The sequence below is a fragment of the Osmia bicornis genome, chromosome 8 (assembly GCF_907164935.1).
Source record: "Osmia bicornis bicornis chromosome 8, iOsmBic2.1, whole genome shotgun sequence".
NCBI lineage: Eukaryota > Metazoa > Arthropoda > Insecta > Hymenoptera > Megachilidae > Osmia > Osmia bicornis.
Window position 1 is genome coordinate 10,409,503 of NC_060223.1, and position 21,416 is coordinate 10,430,918.

Here is a 21,416-nt window from a genome sequence, read left to right on the forward strand (position 1 = left end):
CAGATTTATTGGATCCTCTGGAGGGCAGTTTCCATGAAACGATAATTCATATTCCGAAAAATACGCGAAATTGCTGTGGGAACGCACGAAACGAATGGAAATATTTTTCCTTTTTTTTTTTTTTTTTTTTTTTTTTTTTTTTTTTTTTTCGAAAAACTCACCTCGGATGAATTATGATTACTTTTTTTAAACTACTGTATTAACGACATCGCGATGATACGATGTTTCTTTGTATTACGGCAATTTGAATCCACCTTATCGAAATAACAGAAAAAATTTTATTTAATCAAGGTGTTGTTCGCTGCAACGAAACGTAACGTTTATTAGCAAGGATTAAAGTTTGTATCTCACGGAGAGCAACATTTTCCGCCTTTCTAGTCGCGCGGTTGTTGGCGAAATCGTCCGAGACACGGTGTTGCGTGCAAGCGGAAATTGCATGGATTTTTCTATTGCGACTTCTAGGATCACGGTTGTCGTGTTCGAGCACCATGGAAGTAGACTTCTTTCTGACCAGAGAAAACGGGGAAGGAAAAAGAAAGGGAAGAAGCAAACAAAATGCTTTTCAAGTTAAGCGGAGTGAAATTTATATAGATACGTTGAAAAAGGGTCGTCTTTAGTGGGCATCTTTGAAAAGGGACGAGATACTTTCGTAAGAATGTACCTTTTTTTTGCGAGCACATCTTGAATGCTCTTTCTCCAGGTCTTCCTGTTTCTATTATTCTTACCTCCCTATTTTTTTTCTTCTAGTTTTGTGTCGCTTAAAGAAAATAATTATTTCACGAGCCACGTCCATAGGAGAAACGTTCCCTTGACAAAAATGTCCTTGCAAAGGAAATATTTTCCTCTGAGCATGGTCGTTCTTAAAATGATACGTTCTCCTGAGAAGCGTATCTCCGAAATGGTGTACCGTTTTCAAAAATGTAACTTTTACTCTCGATATATTCAAAGGAAAATTTAGCGAGGAAAATTTATCGCAAGAAAAATTGATATTCGTCTTGTTTCCGAAGTACATGTACGATAAGGTATCGTAAGGTGGATCGTGAAGTCTGGTTAACGGTTGTTCGTTTCATTTCAGAGGAGGTGTTCGGCTCGAACAAGGCTTTATGGTTCTCACCGAGTGGCAGTAAACTGGCCTTCGGTTACTTCGACGACTCTCACACGCCCATCATAACGATACCATTCTACGGGTATCCAGGAAGTTTGACGTTCCAGTATACATCCACGATCTCGATACACTACCCAAAGGTAAGCAACCATGAACAACCCTTTCTACATTCTTCCTTTTATCTCTAAAACAAAATTTCCTTATAATAATTAAATTTAATCCATGTTTCTTGCCAGTCTAATTTATCCGGAACAAGCGTGCTATAACCTGGTTTCCATTACCGAGAACAGTAGAGAGAAAAAAATTAATATCACCCTGTCCTATTTCCAGTTTCGCGTAATGAGTCGGTTCGAAAGTCCATTTCGCTAGCATTGTGAGTTTTTTCGCAACAAACTTCCCGCAAACCTTCTTCAAATACGGTCCTCTGCGTTTCTCGAGGCCGAACGAAAATTACGTGCTGGTTATTTAATCTCCGTTTCCCATCCCAAAGGACTTTTCATTACAACTTCAACTATTCTCCTACGTAACCGGTTGAACTTACACAATTTAACTTACACGATTGTCCCGCTGTGTGTGACGATGACTCGCTACCTGTTCATTTCGTCGTTAAAAGTCGTTAACCCGCGTAACTTCGTTAGACGTAACACATTTAACCACATTACTGTCCATTCTCTGCAGATTTTCCACTAATTTTATCAGTCTCATCAACGCGTTATCTTAATAATATTAGCGTATGATATCTCGTTTTAAATGAAACAATTTTAAAGTAGAATGATAAAATTGGTGAAACGAATTTCCTCCAAAATCCATGTAAAGGAACCCTGGTCTTAGGAAGTACGTTGAAAAGATGAAAAACAGCCCTCTGGCTGTGAATCTGTGACAGGGGTCGTAAGGGGGTGTGCAAGCTGTAAGCTGCGGCACCTGTGCATTTTTTAATGTGCTTTCACGTGGCTCGATTGACGCCGCTGGACAGAAGCAAACATTAGTTGTCCTAAAAGCAGCCTCGACGAAAGTTGACCCAGCGATGAATAACAGCTTTGGTTCCCCTTTAAAAGAAGAAAGGGTTTAGGTACTCGCTTCGGTATTCGCGAGGGGTGAACTTGCAAATCTTTTCGCCACTCGAAGGCAAACGATAGATCGTTCGTTTACAAAAAAGCAGCTGAACGTGGTAGATCCGTGAGTTCGTGTTCCTTCGGGTGATTGAGAAAGACGATAAGGGTGTCTGAAGGGTGTTAAGAGGTGAATTTAACGGAGGAGTAAGACGACTGGTCTTTCAGGGACGCTTTAAGAGATAAAAATGGGGTTACAGAGAAGCGATTCGAATATTCAGAGGAATATTCAACGAACACTTGAAAAGTTGAAAACTTGCCTCGACGGTTTTCATCGTTTCACGGTGACTTCGATGGCCATGAAAATGCCTCGAGTACAGAATTATGTACTTACACAGCTATTACGGTTATTGTTCGAGGATTATACAAACACTCGCTGCGTTCTAAATCCTTCCATCGCATCGTACCATTGTTCGTGACTGATTCACCTTTTTTTTTTATTCCAACCGTGAAATATGTATGTCGTTGGACGACGAGAGAACAAAAATTGGAACGGAGGTATCATATGGCCGGGAGTATTTTTATCGTTCAAAGTTATCACGATTCGAATGCAGCATTTAATGGCGCAAACGGTTAGAATGAATTTGTTTTATTGAGCTTTAAGCGAGCGGTTATTTCCCGTCGAACAGGAGCATATTGTGGTTCGCCGCAAATCAACAGGATCGTTGCAGCGGAGAGTTGAAAAATGTATACAGAAGGGGAAACGACGGCGAAATAAAAGCCGGAAGAAAAATGGTCTGGGACTAGTGAAAAAAAAGAAAAATAAAATACGAAAAAAAAAACGCACACACAAAAAGAGGATACTTTACATCGAACGCGGTAGAAGAAAGAAAGAAAGAAAAGAAAAAGTGAACGAATGGACAAAGAGAAAAGAGGGTGAAACGCGGCAAGAATGAGAGCCGTGCAAAAAATCGAACCTTGTAGAGGGTTCGAAACGGAACGACCGATGCGGTCGGAATTTATTATGGGAAATTTACGAAATATCTGCAGAGCGAAACTGCAGAAATTTTCTACGATTTTTCATCGCTAAAATTGTAATTTGAAGGAAGGAATTATTCTCCTTTCGCTAAGTCTCGGATGACCCTGCACCCCCCGTCCAAGGATGATGAGAAATTAAACAGCTGATGACCCCATTCACACAAAGAAACGCTATAAACAGAACAGATTATACCAGTGTCAAATAGGAGCTTGATTAAACGTAAAATAAGTTAGAGTTGGAATTGAATTACAGTTAAATTGCGTTAGGTTAAGTTTCAATTAAATTCGAGGCAACTGCTAGTTAGCCACTGATTCAGCTCTTGATTCGAAAGGATCGGTCGTGTTTAATATTACAATTGAATTTTCTTCGTATATTCACTGAAAGATTTTCCAACGGAATCTATCCTGAAAATAATTATTCATTTGCCAGGGAATCTGGATATAATAAATTGTCATCGACAAAAAGAAGAAAGAGTTTTTCCATGGATCGTTATGATCCTCTGTTCGAAGTCGAATTGCAGATGGCAATGCGAACGGGAGCAAAACTAATTACGGAAGGAATAATTAAATTTTGATATGACGTTCTGATTAAATTCTCGTCCGCGTATGCTGGATAGAGAAGAATGTCGGAATGAAAGCTTTACGCCCGTCGTTCTTTAATATTGTCCTGATGGAATGTATTTTCTTTACTCATTTGCCTCTTTCTCCATTAACAATTGAAAAATAATTCTGTTGATTTTTTAAACGGTTCGTCATCCATTGAATTTTATTTTTTTATCGAGGATAAAGATAAAATAAAACACATAGAAAGATATATGGTATCAGTTTCTTGTTATTAATCTAAAGTAAGTGGAATCGATGGAAGTGGTCGAACCGGATATAAAGGGTTTCACTGTTACCATTTCCTGTTTCAGAGCGGTAGGACCAATCCCACGGTGAAGTTGTTTTACGTCGACTTGGAGAAGGTGGTTCAGGGTAACGTGAGCTTAACTGAAATCGAACATCCACCCGAGTTATCCTCCACAGAACGGATTTTATCTGCCGTCGCTTTTCCTACGGACAATCTCGTGTACGCGACCTGGATGAACAGGGTGCAGAACAGAGCGTACTTCCGCTATTGTTACGTCCACGATGCCCAACCTAATTGCACCAACGTAAGTAATAAATCATTTCTTCAACCCCCGAACTAATTTCTAGCTTTGACCAAAACTAAACCCGATAAGTCCTGCCAGCTTTGCAGGATTTCTTTTTTGTACTCGCTTTCTTGCACACGGGTTCAGGAAGAATCGCGTCGTTCTCATTAAAATTTAAGCACCCCTATTTTATCGCCCGTAAAAGACGAAGATCTCGTCTTTAATTAGAGTCCGAGTCGTTAAGAATTTTTTTGTTTCCAGTGTTTAGCGTGGTTCGAAGCGATTCCAGTGAAACAAAGTAGAAGTTTGTCATGCTATTTTTAAGTTCCTCCTGTTTTCTTTTGTACTTTGTTTCGGTGCTCGTGAATGATTGCTACTTTTTAGAATATAAAATTTAGAATTGACGGATTTCAGATTTCTTACTTTTAATTTTCAATTCAACATCCGGCGTTAAATTTAACTTTTAAAACAACTCCTAAAGTCTGGTCCAATTTCAATCTGAGATTGAATGAACGAGGAAAGATAGTCTAGCCTTAATCTTTTGCGACCGAAAGTCAGCAACAAGATAGAGAATCCATTCTTACTTCAATTTCTACTGAAAGAGTGAAATGGGAACCGTTTACAACCCCCTTTTCTTCAACCCTAACTTTTCACGAGACCTTCCAAAAATGGAGGATTCACTGTAACGATGATGGAAGCGCGAACGAAAAACCTTTTACCGAAAGATAGAATGAATTTCATTTTAACGTGACCCTTTTCGATGATCAATTACTTTTACCTTCCAAACAAATAAAATGCAAATTAGCTAAGAAAATACAGGCGAAAACTTTCTTCCATATTTGCTTCAAAATTCACCCCTGTTCCCATCACACTTTCGAACCTCGAAGATATAACTCATCGAAAAAACGATTCCTAAACTCTGCGCGGTTCGTGCAATTTTTTACCGCGAACGGATTATGTGTTCCCACCCCTTTCAACGAAGGGGTGGATAATGCGAATGAAATATTCATCGTTGCAGGCGCTGTCTTACTCGGAGAAACACGGCTGGGTCGAGCAATTCGAACCGCCATTGTTCACCGACGACGGGGACTCGTTTCTGACGATTTTGCCGCAACGACAAAATGACAGCAGCCACTGGAGGCACGTGGTCGCGGTCTCGAACGTGTCTTCCGGCAAGCCGAAGACCGAATCTCTAACTTCCGGCCACTTGGTCGTAACGGAGATAGTTTCTTGGGATCAGGAACGCTCGTACCTGTAAGTACATTCGAAAAGTTGTACCTCCCATGTAAGCGAGAAAGGATCCTGTGAAAATAACGGGCTGTGATAAGGGAAAGAACGGAAATGGGTGAATAGGGTGGTGGGTGATTTCGGGGTGATCTGCGATCTGCTGGGTCTTATTCTCTCGTCTTCTCGCTGCATTCCTGATCTCTTTATCCCTTTTCAGACATAATTTTTTGAGAAAGAATAAAAAGAGGGATAACGATGTCTCTTTCAGTAAAAGGGGTGCTTTCCTGGTTGGAATTCTGTCGCTTGGAAATCGTAGTTTTTAATGACTGAATTTATCAATCTTTTATTAAGTAATCACGAATAATAAAACTTTAAACTGCAGTATGAAATAAGAAAAGGGGAAGGGAAGATTGTCTTGGGGTAAGTTTGAAAGAGATTCTCCAAAGTAAATGTTGGAAACGTTAAATCTTCGTAACAATCGAGCGTTCGAAGGGGTTCGAACATTGACATTAAGTACACCGACTTACCTACGTGCTTGCCATTGTTTCCCGATAAAATACGGCTCATAAGAAACGATATTACACCCGGGGACACGTTATTGGTGATCCTCGTAAAATCACGGGCAAACGTCTAGCCAGACCAGGGCACCGGCGATCTAAAGAACGTTATCATTTATCACGTAAACGCACCGTTAGGTATATCGATATTCTCCTTCACCCAGTTAATTCAATCGCTCTGTTATGAAAGAAATTCGAACGTCATTTATCATTTATAAAATTCCGCGTTGGTATTTAGGGAAAAATTCATTCTATCGCGTAACACCGACTGACCAAAGCTCCCTTGTATTTTTAACAATTTAATGATTATGCAAATTTGGATTATTACGTTTGGTATAAAATATTTTTTAAATTATAATTTTAAATTAAATTAAAAAAACACGTATTTAAACAGGTTGATCTTTCCTCCTATCGTTTTTACGCTTTGAACGATACTTCTTTAGGCGCGAGGGTGGAAAATTAGTCAGAAAAATCTCGCGGAAAAAACGGTGAAAATGAGAAGAAAAATGAATAAGCAACGGTGCGAAAAATTGGAGCAAAGTCTTTTCCGCGAAACTGGGATAATATATTGTTTCGCGTTGATTTCGTTTTGTATAATTACGAAACTTGGATTATTACGCTAATTGGGACGCTTTGTAAAAAAGCACTCGCGTGTTTCAAAACATACACCGCGAAATTGGAATCGTGATCAAAGTCAAAAACGAGTTTTATTTCCTCTATGAAAAATTTCCTCTACCTCGTGTACCGAGAACACGTTATTTTAATTCCGAATACATTTAAATTTCTACTGGACATGCTCGAGGTTTTACGCTCGGAAATCCTACCTTTTCAATGTATATTTTATAAGAGACATCATCTCGTACATCTGCCTTATAATTGACCCAACTACTGCCGTTCGAGAATTAAAAAAGTGTCAACCGTGTAAGGGTAAAAATTGCAAAGTACAAATAGCATCGCCAGTCGCTTTCATTAGTGTGATAAAAAAGCGTCGATCGTTATTTAGGGCAGTCCAGTTTCCAGTTAGTTCGACGCTGAATGCAGGTTCAATCATAATTAACGTAAGCGAACTTGGACGTGCGTTTTCATCCGTGAACAGACTTCCGGAAACGTTGGTTCCCAGTTCGAAGGATTAAGTATCGATCGAATTAGATCGACCTAGCAAGTTTCATCGGTCTGAAAAACTGCTTCCACCTACACTGTCGTTTAAAACTATTTTCTCCTAATTACATAACACGTGTTCAACTTTTCCAATTAAAAAAAAATCATACCAAGTTTACCCGGAAAGATTTTCTTCTTTCGTGATCTTCAAATACGAAAGCTCGCTAACCCAGTCTCGCGAAGTTAACAAAAGACCGGAAGTTTACGAATTATTGACGGTCCATTAGTACGCGTGAAGCAGGATTTTCTTAATGGATGGTAACTCCCAGACGAAGGGGCATAGATGTTCGAACAGCGTAAACACATCGCTAACTAGCTACGTTTGAACCGACTGCTCTGTTTACAACGTCCTAATGATTAATTCATGCCCGTTAGGCGAACCGAACAGAACCAAACCAGCACACCGGCTGCTCCCGTCGTTTCCTTGCATCCTCCGCCTTCCTTTCGCGAATATAACGCCGCGTAACGAAGTTACTTCGTTAACTTCATTAACTATGTGCGAATAACAACAACGAGACAAGGCTACTGTCTGACGTTGTTCGAATTGCATCGAATCAGATGGTGCATACGGCTCTGGAAGATTGTAGACGAGGTTGTTTGAGGATGCTCAAAGGTGTGCAGGTTCGCCCCACTGGGAATCAACAACACGCTCCTTCAAAACCGACTCTATGGGTTTCTGTAACCCCTGAAAATTAGTCACCCGCGATACCTCTACGAAAAGGACGAAAAGAATGGAAGGAAAAGGAATAGAGGATCGAGTTTGCATGTCGTTGGTTAACGCCTGCTTTCGTTTCGTCCCGACCAAAAATTCCCTCCGTCCTGCCGTTCCTCTGCTATTCCCGCGGTCTTTCCTGGAACTTCTTGGCAAGGAACCAAATTATACTCACCGGAAGAAGCGTCGTTTCCCCAGTCGAGGATAATTGCGAAGTTGTACGAGAGGATAAACTTTGTCGAGGCTTGCGTTTCAAGAGAGACCGGTGGAATAGAGGGAAAAGAAGCGACGAATGTCTAACGACATTTTGCTGAATCTCCTTTTAGAAGAACACACTCGTAAGTCGTTGAAATCCATGCAAAAATTCCACATTGATCGATCAAAGAAATCGGAATACCGCAATTAAATAAATCGTTTGACACCGCCTTGCTTTAATGCCCTTTAACGAAGACCTTTCTCGCGTATCACACGAGACATATCCTTTGCGAACGGGAACGTCTACGTCGTCCTAACATTATGTCACTCGCGTTAGATTAATGATCTTACCTTGTGCAAGCATATACCTATAGACCATAAATGGCGTAAAGTAGCCGGGTACTTTGTTACTTTGCCACCGGGACGGAAGTAGGCTACCCATTGTCGGGCGAGATTTTCCATCGGATCTAACACGCTACGACTAAAATGCTTCGCTTGATTTAATTATTCTCCCTTCGGCTACTCTGTGGATACCGTAATTATTTAATATTCCTGGTAAATCTTCGAGTATGACAGTCTGAACAGTCATTTATCATTCTATATTACTGGAACAATTTCGTTCGTTTGCTTTCTTTAATTACAGAGGAAACTCTAGTCATTCCGAAATGCAAATTTATCCTCAGCCTGGGATACAAATAATTCATCATCCATTATGTTCTCTTTAATTAGTCAAATAGAAGCATCCCATTCATCAGTTTTCTCAGCTTCGCCTTTACCTAGGGTATAATAATACAATTTCTGTGCACGCGAAAGAAAAGGGTAAATTCGCAATTTCTTTTTGCACATATATTTTCTAATAATCCTTGTCAGAATCAAGTAATGAAAACTCGAGTGCAGAAATTGTCCTCGAATTAGCTCTCGTAGCGCGGAAAAGCAGTGTTCCTGAGAAGTTTAGGTCAGGTGCGTTGTTGTAACGATGTTCAACACAGGAGTTGCTTAACGAGATTCGAATATGCGCCGATAACGACGAGAACTAGTGACGAGAATGAGGTCTCGAGTGAGTTTTCAACGTTGACTTGCGATTTCATAACATCATCCTACACATAGGGTGTGCTAATTCACTTTGACTCTTTTATATATAGTATTTCTAGTCTGTAGTTAAAGGTGTTTTTTTTCCAACCGTGGGCAAAGGGTTGGCTTGTTAAATCAGCGAAGAAACGAATGTTGATTGCAACTCAAAGAAGATGTAGTGGTTGAAGGGTTTAGCGTAGTCGTAGAAACCACCGGAGATCCTTGGAAAGCAGTCTGTGGTGAATAAGGGATTAAGAGCCCTCGTGAAGGTGTTGTCAGAGACTCCAGGAGGGATGGAATGGATGAAAGAAACCGATGTACCCAATAATAAGGTCCATTTCCTTCTTCTGCCAGTTGATTGTACTTTAGATAAGAATCTAAATGGATGAAATTTCCTCTGAACAACGAGAGAGAATGCAATTTTCTAATCCGAACAAGTAATTTAAGTCGGTCCGTTTGCTTGGAAAAATAAAGGACCGTAGTAGGAAATGGCTCATTTTGTGAATCCCACGTGAAAAAACGGGAAAATTATAGCGATTAGTGAGGTTCCAAATAATTAAAGTATTTTAGAACTTTCTTCTTCGAACGGTAATCCATTTGTGAAATAATTATTGGAAAAGTTGGTAAACGAATCTTCAGTAAGTTGGGGCTAAGAAAATTCCTAAAGTCATAAAGTTTTCGCGACGTTGAGACGTCAGCTTTAATTTTTAATGTTATGTTTAAAGGAGGTTTGAGTAAATTAACTAGTGCTAAATTTGCTACGTTTCAAAATCAGCATATTTGATATGCAACAACTTAATATAATTTCCTGTTACGCATAAACTAGTAAGCAAACTAAGGATCGAGTTAATTATTTCCTCTGCTCGTTTTCTCACGGATACCCAGGGGGGTCAGTAGTTCGCGATACGCTCGCTCCCTGTTTGTTCTTCGATTAGAGCTGACAATTAGAACGCGTACACCTTCTTTCGTTCATCCGAATCGTTGTTGTCTTCGACTTGGAGACGTTGCACGTTGCTCTCTTTTCTTTCCTCGCTTTCTCGAATCCAATTATTCTACTCGCTCAAGCGAAATGAAACTACCGTTGGACGGACAGCGCCATTGCAAATAAGCTCTTCCTTGGTGAGATCTTCGCTAATGGTCTTCGCTGCTATCTCTGATAGCAGGGAAATATTTAGACGGAATGTCACAGTGGTGACGAAATTTTTCAGCTGAAGGATTGTGCAGATCAAATTATTATGATTATGCTTTTTATTGTATTATAAGTAAACCATATTTCATTTCTGCTTTAAGGATCGTTTTACTAGTATTTATACGCGTTCAATAATGTATCAACTGTCCCGGTGGCGAATATTGATAGTGAAATTTATTAAATTGGAATTTTGTGGTCTACACGACGTGACGGCCCCTCCAATTACGATCCGACCACCAGCTTTTCCGATCTCGATTGATCAGTATTTCAATCGATCCAGGTCGCGGTCAGCCCGGTAATATAGTTTGTCACAGAACGACAGAGACCGTGATCTATTTGAACGAAAGTTTACGAAATTTCACAGTGGTTCAACCAATTTTTTCCTCTCTTCCTCGAATTCGTTCTGAAAATTTCAAACGATCAATTGTTTTTAAAAATCCGCTTCTCTCTCGAATTCCGGTGATTTTTTTTACATGAATACCGATGGATTTTTGTCGTAAAAAGTTCACCAGTGTAGAACGATGAATAAAACTCAAACATACTTCTAATGCTTTTTTCCTCTCTTTCTTGTTGAAGTTCTATTTGCTCTCGAATTTCTTCGATCCGCTTGGAAAAATACCAATGTGACAAAAAATCTGTAGCTGTAGAAAATTGAATAAAATCAAAATATACTTCTGATGCTTTTCAGTTTGTTTTTTTGGTCGAAATTCTGTTTGCTATCGAATTTCTTTGAAAAATACCGAAGCATCTGTGTCGTAAAGATTGAAAACTAAAATATACGTTCAAATATCTGTTCTTGGAATCGAATCGAGTTTAATTTAATCTTTTCCATAAAAAGAAAAATGAAGCTTTTTCGCAATATTGCGCAATAATTATAACCAGTTCCTCGTGGATTCGGGTATACAGCTTTGTAACATTCCTCATCTTCATTAATTTTCCGCCGGTTAACGAGCGGAGAATACAGGTTTATGAATAATCCGTTTAATTCCGCTCACCGCACCGTGCCGCAACGTAAGAAAACTTTTATTTACTGTACAATCCTGTGTTCGACTTTTCCATTAAACGGTCCACCCCGTTTTATCCGGCTTATACCATTGTAATCGAAACTCTGTTAATACACCGACACTTACCTTCTTCTCCTCGAAATTCCGTTACACGATTTCTCGACGAGAACTTCCATTAGATACACCGGCAATTAATTTAAAATCGGAAAAAAGAAAAGTCTTATGAAAAAATTGATGACTGAGCAAAGTAACGTAACGACAGCGTCGACGGAAAGTTACTTTCTTCTGCATCGGGCATGCTCGCAAGGAATTCGACGATTGAACATTCTTGCTGGAATTGCTTATTATAGTTCCGTGAGCATTTCGCAGTCCACAGTCTCTTCAGTGGGCGTTCGAGAAATGAATTACAAGCTACCACAACGTGAAAACGTAGCGAGTCTCGTAACGATAACAATAATTAAGGATTTAATTGTGCCATGGAACTTCGTTAAGCTAATGAGAGGAAACTATGTTGCTTACAGAAATCTCTGACCGGAATTCGTTCAAGAGAGAAAAGAAATCATCTCGAGATGATCTTAGTCTGTTCAACGATTGTTTATTTCCACGAAAGACTAAGTTTATTCAAGAATATTAAATACGATTGTGAATTAGAATGATTAATTCGTGTTTCAATAAGATTACAGAATTTCATTACAACTTTGACGAAGTCTCGTCGAGATTTTCAGAGAAGAGGAAAGTAATGTAATTAGTATGTCGGATGGAAATTCGTAAAGTCTGATAGGTACGACTGTCCAAGCATCCCGTACAAGAAGGATTATTTCTACGAGTTTAATTTATTTTTTAAAGAAGTCCTTTATTCCCCAGTTGTATTATGTTCATGCGCTATTTCACGAGTAACGAGGAATATAATCCTTTGAGTTCGCAACTCTGTTGGTTCAAAATGCGTTCTTCCCAGGAACGTTACAATAACTATGCTAATTGCATTTTGGCGTATTCCTATAATACAGTTGAAGGAAGACCGGCAACTGTCACAAATGAAAGATTTTATAGCCTTTTGCAAATTGAAATTTGAATATATTTAATAACTTTTACAATATTAATTTTGTCGGTGTGTAATCTTCTGTCGATTATCATTCATAGAAAGGCGTGTGTATCTGCAGTTAAAAAAGATATAGGGGCTAGGAAAGATAGGGGTAGATGGTAGATGGTCGGAAAACGAAATGGGCGATCGGCCGTAAAGCGCAGTCGCGCGAGATTTAATTGGTAAGCTGGAACGTGATCGAACTGCGAGACGAGGAATAGATATCCCGTTGTGTCTGGATCGTCGCGTGATAACGCGCGTCTTGTTGCCGGCCGCCACGTCGCGAAATCATCGAGCGCAAGCCGTGTCCTGTTCACAATGAAATGTATATTCAAAGACGCCGTTGGAACGTGACGGGAATACGAGTTCCGACAACAAGGCCGCAGCTTTCACGGGACGTTCGCGATGGATATACGCTCGGAGACCTCGGATGCACGTGATGCGGATATTCGCCGACACGACGACCCTGACACATTCCCCTGGTAGCCCGGGGTAGAATGGGGTGCAACCTCGTTGCGCCCGTTGGATGTCAACGACAAACCTCTTATGAGTTGCGGCTTGTCGAGTTTTCTCGTCGAATCGTCACACTCTACCTTGCCCTACCGGTTAAACGCGCGACAATTGGATTTTCGACCGAGACGGAGAATGAGGGAACGAAAGCGAAATGGGAAACGGGAGAGGAGAATTCGAGACGAGTCGGGGAGATAAGTGATCGTTTCGGGGATTAGTCAGACGCGCGCTCGAGTCTGTGCGAGTTTAGATATCTGTGGAAACTGTTTTCGCTGTTCTGAGAGATCTCGGTGTCGTTTAGGGTCGGAGGAAATGAATTGTAGATCGAGTTTTTTCACCGAGTCTGAATTAAGTAGATCAACGTACGAATAGTCAGGCGTATAATCTTTCAAATGCTTATATACATTTGGAATTCATTAAGAATTCAAGAATTGGAATATAAAACTACACTCTTAAATATATTGCAGCTTTTAAGATGTTCGAGCATTGAATGGTAAGAAGAAAAACAAGAATACGTTCAAACGCCAGTAGTTTTCCATACGAATTATCAGACATTTTCAACATTCTCTGGAAAAGAGCAATTTTAACGCATTCTTGAAGTTTCTGCATTATTCAGAAGTCTATTTAATGCTTTCAGTTTTCAGGATTATTCTCTCTTGGTTAAAGAATCAAGAGTGGAAGTTCGGTAAGTGGTATTACCATACGAATAATCAGACATTGGGTATAATTCATAGGAAACGAAACTTTTAATGTATTCTCAAAGTTGCTACATTACTCGCGAGTCTAATGTATGTTTTCAATACCTGAAATTATTATTTTTTAATTGAATAATTGAAAAACCAAGTACAGCTAGTAGTATTCCACACGAATAGTCAGACATGTTCCTCTGAAACGGACCATGTTACTTTTTCATTCTCTTCTCTTTTAAATCCATTTGGAAATTCATTTTGCTTCATTTCGAAGGGAAGTAATTCGATCGTGAGAAATTTTAACTCCGAGTTCGTGACATTCGCCGAAACAAGAAAAAGTTTCTCAACTTCGTTCGTGCAACGTAAAACTGACAATCTTCGTTTAAGTGGCATATCTGGAACATCGTTTTATTCGGCACAGGAATTCCGGCTGCCTTTTCCTTTCTCTCCGACTGTATCAAGTTGGCAATACTCTGACCAGTCTCTGTTGAGACCGACCGCTTGTCCAGCTCTGACAACGAAAAGAAACTGCAACGAAGTCTGCATTTCATCGTGTACGTTTGCCATTTTGGTCACGTCGACGTGGCACGAAACAGTGGACACCCTCAAAAACCGGTAACCTCCTTCCACGCGTCCAATATTTCCCTCGTCTCCTCTATTCTCTTATGAAATTCGTTCGTTAACTCTCGAACAACAAAGCCGGGTCAATTGGGACTCAGAACTACCAGACGTATAGATTTTTTAAACAAAGGATTTTCCTTGCCCTAAAAAGTTTCGCTTTAAAACATTTTTTTAAAGCTGTCTAATAACATTGAGATTACATGGAAAGCATCTTGAATTTTTTCTGCAAGCTGGAATAAGGCAAGGTGGCTGTAGAACTTCTAAAATGTTATTTTTCTTTTATTTTCTTCCATAAAACGCAGCTAGGGCCACCGAAATTGTGCCAAGGAAAAATTCATAAAGATGCTTTTGAAATTTTCATTGAGGGCGCACCGTGTGTTGCTCGATGCATCGAGGTCGGCTCGACGCGGCTGTGATAAACAATAAGAAATATAATATGAAACTCGTGAAGGGAAACGAAAGCAGAGGAATACGAGGGAGTAGGCTCGAGGCGTTTCAATTTGTCGCGAGAATGTTTCGATTTCAAAGAGAGGAATAACCGAACGGTGAAACAGATCGATAGAAAAATATAAAACCATCGATGTAATCCATTTTCCTCCGCTTCTTCTTTTTTAATTTTAAATCTAACCTTACATCGTTTCTTCCGAATCAATTTCGCCAAACCCGTTTGAATTCTTGACCACGTTTCATCCGAAGAAACAGCAAAGAGTAATGGAAAAGCAATTTCCTGAGGACAAAAGTGGCGGTTAAACGCTAGAATCATTGCTCTACGTTTTCCGTACGTGTTCTTTGAACGGAAATTGGGTCAGGATTGAAAGAGGATTTCCTCGAGGGTAGAGAATTAACATTCTCTTTCCATCGTTTTTCCCCCCTCCCAATGACATCTTTCATTTCATTGTTTCAACCAACGCTAAACTTCTTTAAATCTTTTCTGACTAACAAAGGAAGTTAACCAAGAACCTATTTACGTTTCTATAAAAGATTGAATTTCGTGAAATATGTGATATTTAACGTTCGGTTTACATATATTCGAGGACATCCGTTATTTTGCAGGAACATGCAATATCTGCCGGTTGCACGGTGCTATTGATTCTTCGTAGTATCGCTTTACTATATATTTGCATCGAACAATCTGTTTTGAACTACAAACTGGAAGCCGGTAAATCAAATTTAATTATCCCCCGGTCCACTAGCTCACTGGTATTACGGTCTTAATAAACTCGCCCTTCCCGTTTTGCCATGGTACAATCAAAATTTGTGGGATGGGAAAAATAAAAAAAGAAGCGATTAATTATCGAAGCGTCACCGTTGTAATTGGAAAGAATTAAGCTTTGTCGACGCAAGGGAGAATGGTACCAAAAATTCTATCGATAGTCTGCCAGCAGGTAGAATGTTAAAATGTCCACGTAACGATTACGGACCAACTACGTTACAGTGATGAAGGTATAATGAAAAGAAAGTTTTTCAAACTTTTCAAATTACATTCGGGTAGAGTGAAGGAAAGACTTTTCTTCACTTTGGATGTCCTAGCGAGCGTGAGATTAGTCGGAGACGTTGTGCGTTAAGAAGCACGACGAGCGTCGGCGTTTGTCTTCTTCGTTGGGGTTAAGGAACGTGTAATTTCAACTTGATCGTTGCGACATACCTGGACGGCGTGACGCGGCGCGGCGCGGCAGGAGCTTGGCAGAAATGAACGTGGCTACCGAAACGAAGACGGAGACGGTCGTTGATTGCGACCGTTCATTGCGGCAGATTACGTTTTAGCGCATTGTGATAGCAGCCGGTTGCTATTCGGTCGGTAGTGGCGCATAGAAATAGAGATCGTTTCAACCCCTGCAAACGGTGAGAATAATCTCGAGGATCCGTAGAAAGGATTTATGAACGGGGTTAGTGCCGAATGTCGAATGCCCGTGAAACTCGCGACCCCGCCACCCCTCATTGAAACGCGAAACTTTGCTTGCTTCGCCTCCGTTTAATTGGACTTTCTACGTAAAGCGCGTCCAATTGAGAAATATATCCAATTACACCTGTAACGGATTTTCCACGGCTTTGTTCCTCGCGACTACACAGGAAAATGCGTCGATATTCTTTGACAAACACTTGTTCGCGATTATTGAAAGTGGCGGAATGAAATAATTTCAACTCTCTAGCTTTAACGCGTTAAACGCGTTAAAGGACAAAAAGGCAAATCAGAGAGTCATTGATACTTGTCTAAGTAGTGGGATAATTGAACGGTTCGAACGCGTTGGAGAATTTTGATCGTTAGCTAGACGTTCGACGCGCTATTATCGTGAAAGCAGTGAAGAAAAAGCATTCTACTCGCCTACTTCACGGAACAATGGCGGCGAGCTTTAAAACTGCCTGCAGCCGTGGCTCGCGAGTGCACGTTTTAGCCTGTTAAACGCGTGGGAATTGTCACGGAGTGCTCGTAATTTCTGAAAGAGCCAGGGGTTTGTTTGCGCACGCGAGCCAGCAACACGCGCGGCTTAAGGCTTTTTCTCGCCACGAGGATTATTTTCACGGTGCTGGCCGCGAAACAAATCGTTCTGATAACGATCCGAGTTTCGGAACCGTTTCTCGCTCGCGTAATCCTTACTTAAAGGATCTACGCGTTTACTTGCACCTGATCAAACGACATTCTGCCGTATCGATTTTATCCTGTCCGCTGAAAAGTTCTCGTTTAACGAATCTTTGATGCTTTCCAATGATTATTATACCGTGTATGGAAGGATAAACGATAGTAGAGTAGGATAATATCTAGTAGCAAGCACGTTTCGACCATTATGTTACGTCCATTCGCGTGGAAACCGGGTTTCAAAAGTATTCAAATGAACTGTTAAACAGGAAACAACTTTCGGTACAGTGCAAGCGAGCATATGAATACAAATTCTGCTTACAGTGCTTTAACGGTACAGGGTGTACGAGGAAAATTCCAACGTATCTGTAATGAAGTACATTCTATCAAGGATGAATAATTATAAAAGTTACCTATAGATCGAATTTCCCAGTTGAGAAATTTCATTCGCCGAATATTCCATCTCTCTACGGTAATCCTTTGTTACCTGTAGACAATAACGTGTAAGCAGTATTTGTCTGAGGGAATGAATATTCGTTGATTGGGCAGATAGCTTAATCAATTAATCACCTTCTCAGCAGATGAGAGAGATTTGAATCCCAGTGCAGAAATTCGATCTGCTAAATATTCCATCCTTGTACAATATTCCTTTGTTACCTCGAGACAATAATATAAAGCCTACTGCGCAGATAGCCTCATTAATTAACTCCTTATGTACCTTTTCATATCTTGACAAGGAATTATTAAGCTGCAGAGTTATTAATTCTGCGTTAATCCTTTGTTAGCTATAGGCAATGTAACATGTAAGCGATATTTATCAAAACACAAGCCGTGACTGAACGGATAATGTAACTTTGGTGTTCACAATGGGCATTCAAGGATAGAACAAAAGTTAGCGTTGTTCGATGAAAGACGGATGCTCTGGTTTCCGGTACGCGATGGTATTAAGCTCTGCATGCGAGGGGCAACTTTAAATTGCTCCACTAGAACTTTCATCGGCTTTCAGAAGATACATAACTTAGGAGGCACTCTTTGCCAGCAGGTTTATGTGCACACTCGCCGACGATCATCTCCCTGAAATTACCCTCTATAACACTGCATCCCCCTGCCCGATGTCCGTTCGAACCATTTTACGGCTTTCCGTTTGTTCAACAGAGTAATGAACTGTTGAATGAACCGATTACACCGGAACGGTGCTTTAGAAAATCTTAGAGAACTAATAGTGCTAGATGATCCGTGAATGTAGAATTTAACATTTTAACTGTTCAAAAAAAAAAGGAAAACTTAACCGATGAATATTTACTGAAAAATTATAACAACTTTGACTGAAACTTTTTAACAAGTTGATGAGCTCCATTTCGAGATATTAAAAGTTATCGAGCAAAATATTTTCAAAAAAAGAGAGATTCATGCAAACTTTTAAAGTGCAAAGCAGTATCGGGATGAAATGTTTTTGAATAAAAATTAATACGAGATAAATTTATGAAAATACTGTAAATACATTATACCCCTGGGAGAGGTGAATATTGGACGCCCTGTTTGCCGATCGATTTCCCTAACAACTGATCGGTTATTTAATTATCCCCTTTATTTATTTATCCTTTTATTTACCGACTACAATTACCTGTTTCGTTTTCCTACAAACATTTTAGCTGGATGTATTTCTATAACTCTTTCAGAATTACGTAAACTGTTGGTGAAACGAGGAGCTTGGACGTAAACTGATTGAATGGTTAAAAGTTTAATGTATCAGAAATGATTCGATGGCGAAATCCGAGGGTAAAAGGGAATAATGAACAAGGAAATAATTCAGAGCCGAATCGTTGGTGTCGAGATTTCACGGTAGTATTGGAATTCATCGAAAATTCGTCATAATTTAATGATCGAACACCATTAAACTTTACGGCATCAATTTATACGTTTTTCACGTATACCCGTTGAAAACGAGCGTTTGTGCTCGGATTATAACGGTGAATTTCATGATCTATGCCTTCAAAAAGCCGTCCCTGTAATTTCCGTTTCATGCTCGGAACATTGCCGACGACAAAAAAATACGAACCAATCAAACTTGTAAGCTGCACCTACAATACGCACCGTATATTCTATAAATAAATCTGACTCAATGCTTTTTCAATAATCGAACGATTTGACGAAATTTGAAAGTTAGAAAATATAGAAATCTGAAAGTTGAAAACACGCAACGCGAAATTCTTGTTAACAAGAACGATTATTAACAGGACGATGATCGTGAAGCTGCAACGTTATTTTCGAGCGATTAAAACCAGATCGTTTTTGATCTATAAACGCGTACAAGAACCACCCTCCGTGAGTCAACCTCGAAGGCATGAAACATGGAGCAGGACCTTGCTCGTCGTTTAAGGTCGACGTGAGAGGTCAAATTAACAGGATATTGAAATTAATCCGTTCTGAACGACCCGAGGCTCATCCATCTTGCCAACGAAACTGCACCCTCTATCCATTTCTCCGCCCTTTACTGCCGCCAGTTACACCCCCGTTGATTTTCCCGGATGGTGGAGAGTTTACGCTCATCTTGGGGCTACGGCTGTCAAACCCTAAAGCCATTAACCGTCGTAAGCTATTGAATTACCCTGTTTCACCTGTTACAGTTGACGAACAAAGTCAACCAACTTATATGCGAGCCAGTGAACGCGATATCTTCGTTATCGTGCACCCTCGTCTCATATTAATGTTGAATATTAACCTGGGATTGTTAATTATCACGCTTTGATTGATCGTCGATTCAATCGACAAGACGGTTTGAACGCTTTCGCCGGGTAAAAGAAATGATGATTTCCTCTAAATTTTCAAGCTGTCAGTGTGAAAATTTGACGGTTCGCGTTTGATCATTTGCATGACGTACCCTGAAATTCTAGTAATTGGAGAATGTAACAACACATCGATCACTATCCGTTCAAAATCTTGCAATTCCGTATTTGGTTCAGCGCTCTGCTGTTTGTCATTTGTTATTTGACACAGGAAACTTGAGACACAAAATTTGACGTCAAACATCTGTCACCGTGTCAACCTGCCAATTAGCTGTTTAGCAATTCGACACTCGATAATCAGTAATTTCGTACATCTGTGAAATATGTAACTTGTAACATCACAGAGCTGTTCAAACAATCAATAACAGCGAGTTTGCTAACTTCCAGTAAGTTCCTCTTCCAAAACCAGAGAAACGTGTTCAAACCACGAACTGAATCACGAAATCATTTTCCTTTAATTATATTATAATGATGTAATATAATACAATGGGGAACATTATCTTAAAAATTCATATTTTATACACCGTTCTTTTTATTCCAGCATAAAATTACCGCCTGAAATTCTCTATTAAGGAAATTAAACATTTTATCGCAAATATTAGTAAGAATTTTATATTGAAATTAATATTTAACATAGAAGCTATTAATTTAATCTACGTGTTATTTGCATGAATTTGTTATAAAAAGTAGATAATACGAATCGATCTCTGGTTCGTTAGCAACGAGCAATCGGATCCGAATTAATGCAAATAGAGGCAGTAGCTTGATCGCGTTACAGGCCAAAGCTGCGCGCAGTAGTAGCGGAGCGTTATAAATCAGACGGTAACAGCTTTGGATCTCAACGTTTGATAGAAGGCCAGTTGATTGCCAGTATCCTAGCATGTCGCAAGATTCCTACTAAGGCATGCAATATACATCTCTCTTGCCTGCCAAGAACGTATTTACAACCATGTAGTAAATAACGTATATGCTAGCATAGTAATCTGCATCTTCGATACTTGTCTCCTATTTCGACACACGAGCCAAACTCAACACGTTCGCTATTACAATGAAAACAGAAATTATTACCGTACTATACATGGTACTTATTATTACCTTTTAATTTTTATTACACATTATTCGACACTTGGAATTTATAGAGTAAAATTTCTCTAGAGCATTTCCAAGAGAATTGCTCGAATTAAAAGGTACGATCATGTTTCTGGTCAGAATCCTGAATTCCGTCGTGTTTGTCCAGCTGCATCTGATCTATGCGCATAGAAATTGCGGGCGTAAGCTGTGCGCGACGGAGTAAGTCGACATAGATTTAGATTAGACACGGATTTGGTCGAGGAAAACTGCTTTGTAGGAGTTCTCTACCGTTTGATCTCTGCTTGCAGATATATCGAAATTTATTCGAGACTCGACGCTACTCTCTGCCGTGTTTTAAACCTGAAATTTCATTGAAAAATAAAAATTGCTGGATTCTTCCTTCTTTCCTTGGAATAAATTCCAAGTAATCAAGTTTCAACGCGAGGTTACGGTGTCCAGGTTTATTTTAAGCCGGCAGTAAGTGACTAGGGGAATTAAAACAAGCTTCCCTTTCACGAGACAACGTTGTCCCGATACCAGTGTCGAACTACGTACTGCCAGTTTGCGAAGTTAGTTTGCGCAAAATCTGCTAGCAGCACATCGAGAAGTTTCTTCTTTCAACACGCGTTAGCTGAGTAAACAAAA

The 21,416-nt window shown here is 39.8% G+C and overlaps 1 protein-coding gene across 4 annotated transcripts in view; it reads left to right on the plus strand.

The window, feature by feature from the left end:
• The window catches only part of LOC114877651 (venom dipeptidyl peptidase 4-like), a 111,307-nt gene that overhangs the window by 74,970 nt on the left and 14,921 nt on the right, over positions 1-21,416 (plus strand). For all 4 annotated transcript variants that reach the window (XM_029190512.2, XM_029190513.2, XM_046286727.1 and 1 more), the window contains 3 exons: positions 1,076-1,245; positions 4,107-4,346; positions 5,344-5,579. In XM_029190512.2, coding sequence (XP_029046345.1) covers positions 1,076-1,245; positions 4,107-4,346; positions 5,344-5,579 — 646 coding nt within the window. The remainder of the gene's footprint in view (positions 1-1,075; positions 1,246-4,106; positions 4,347-5,343; positions 5,580-21,416) is intronic.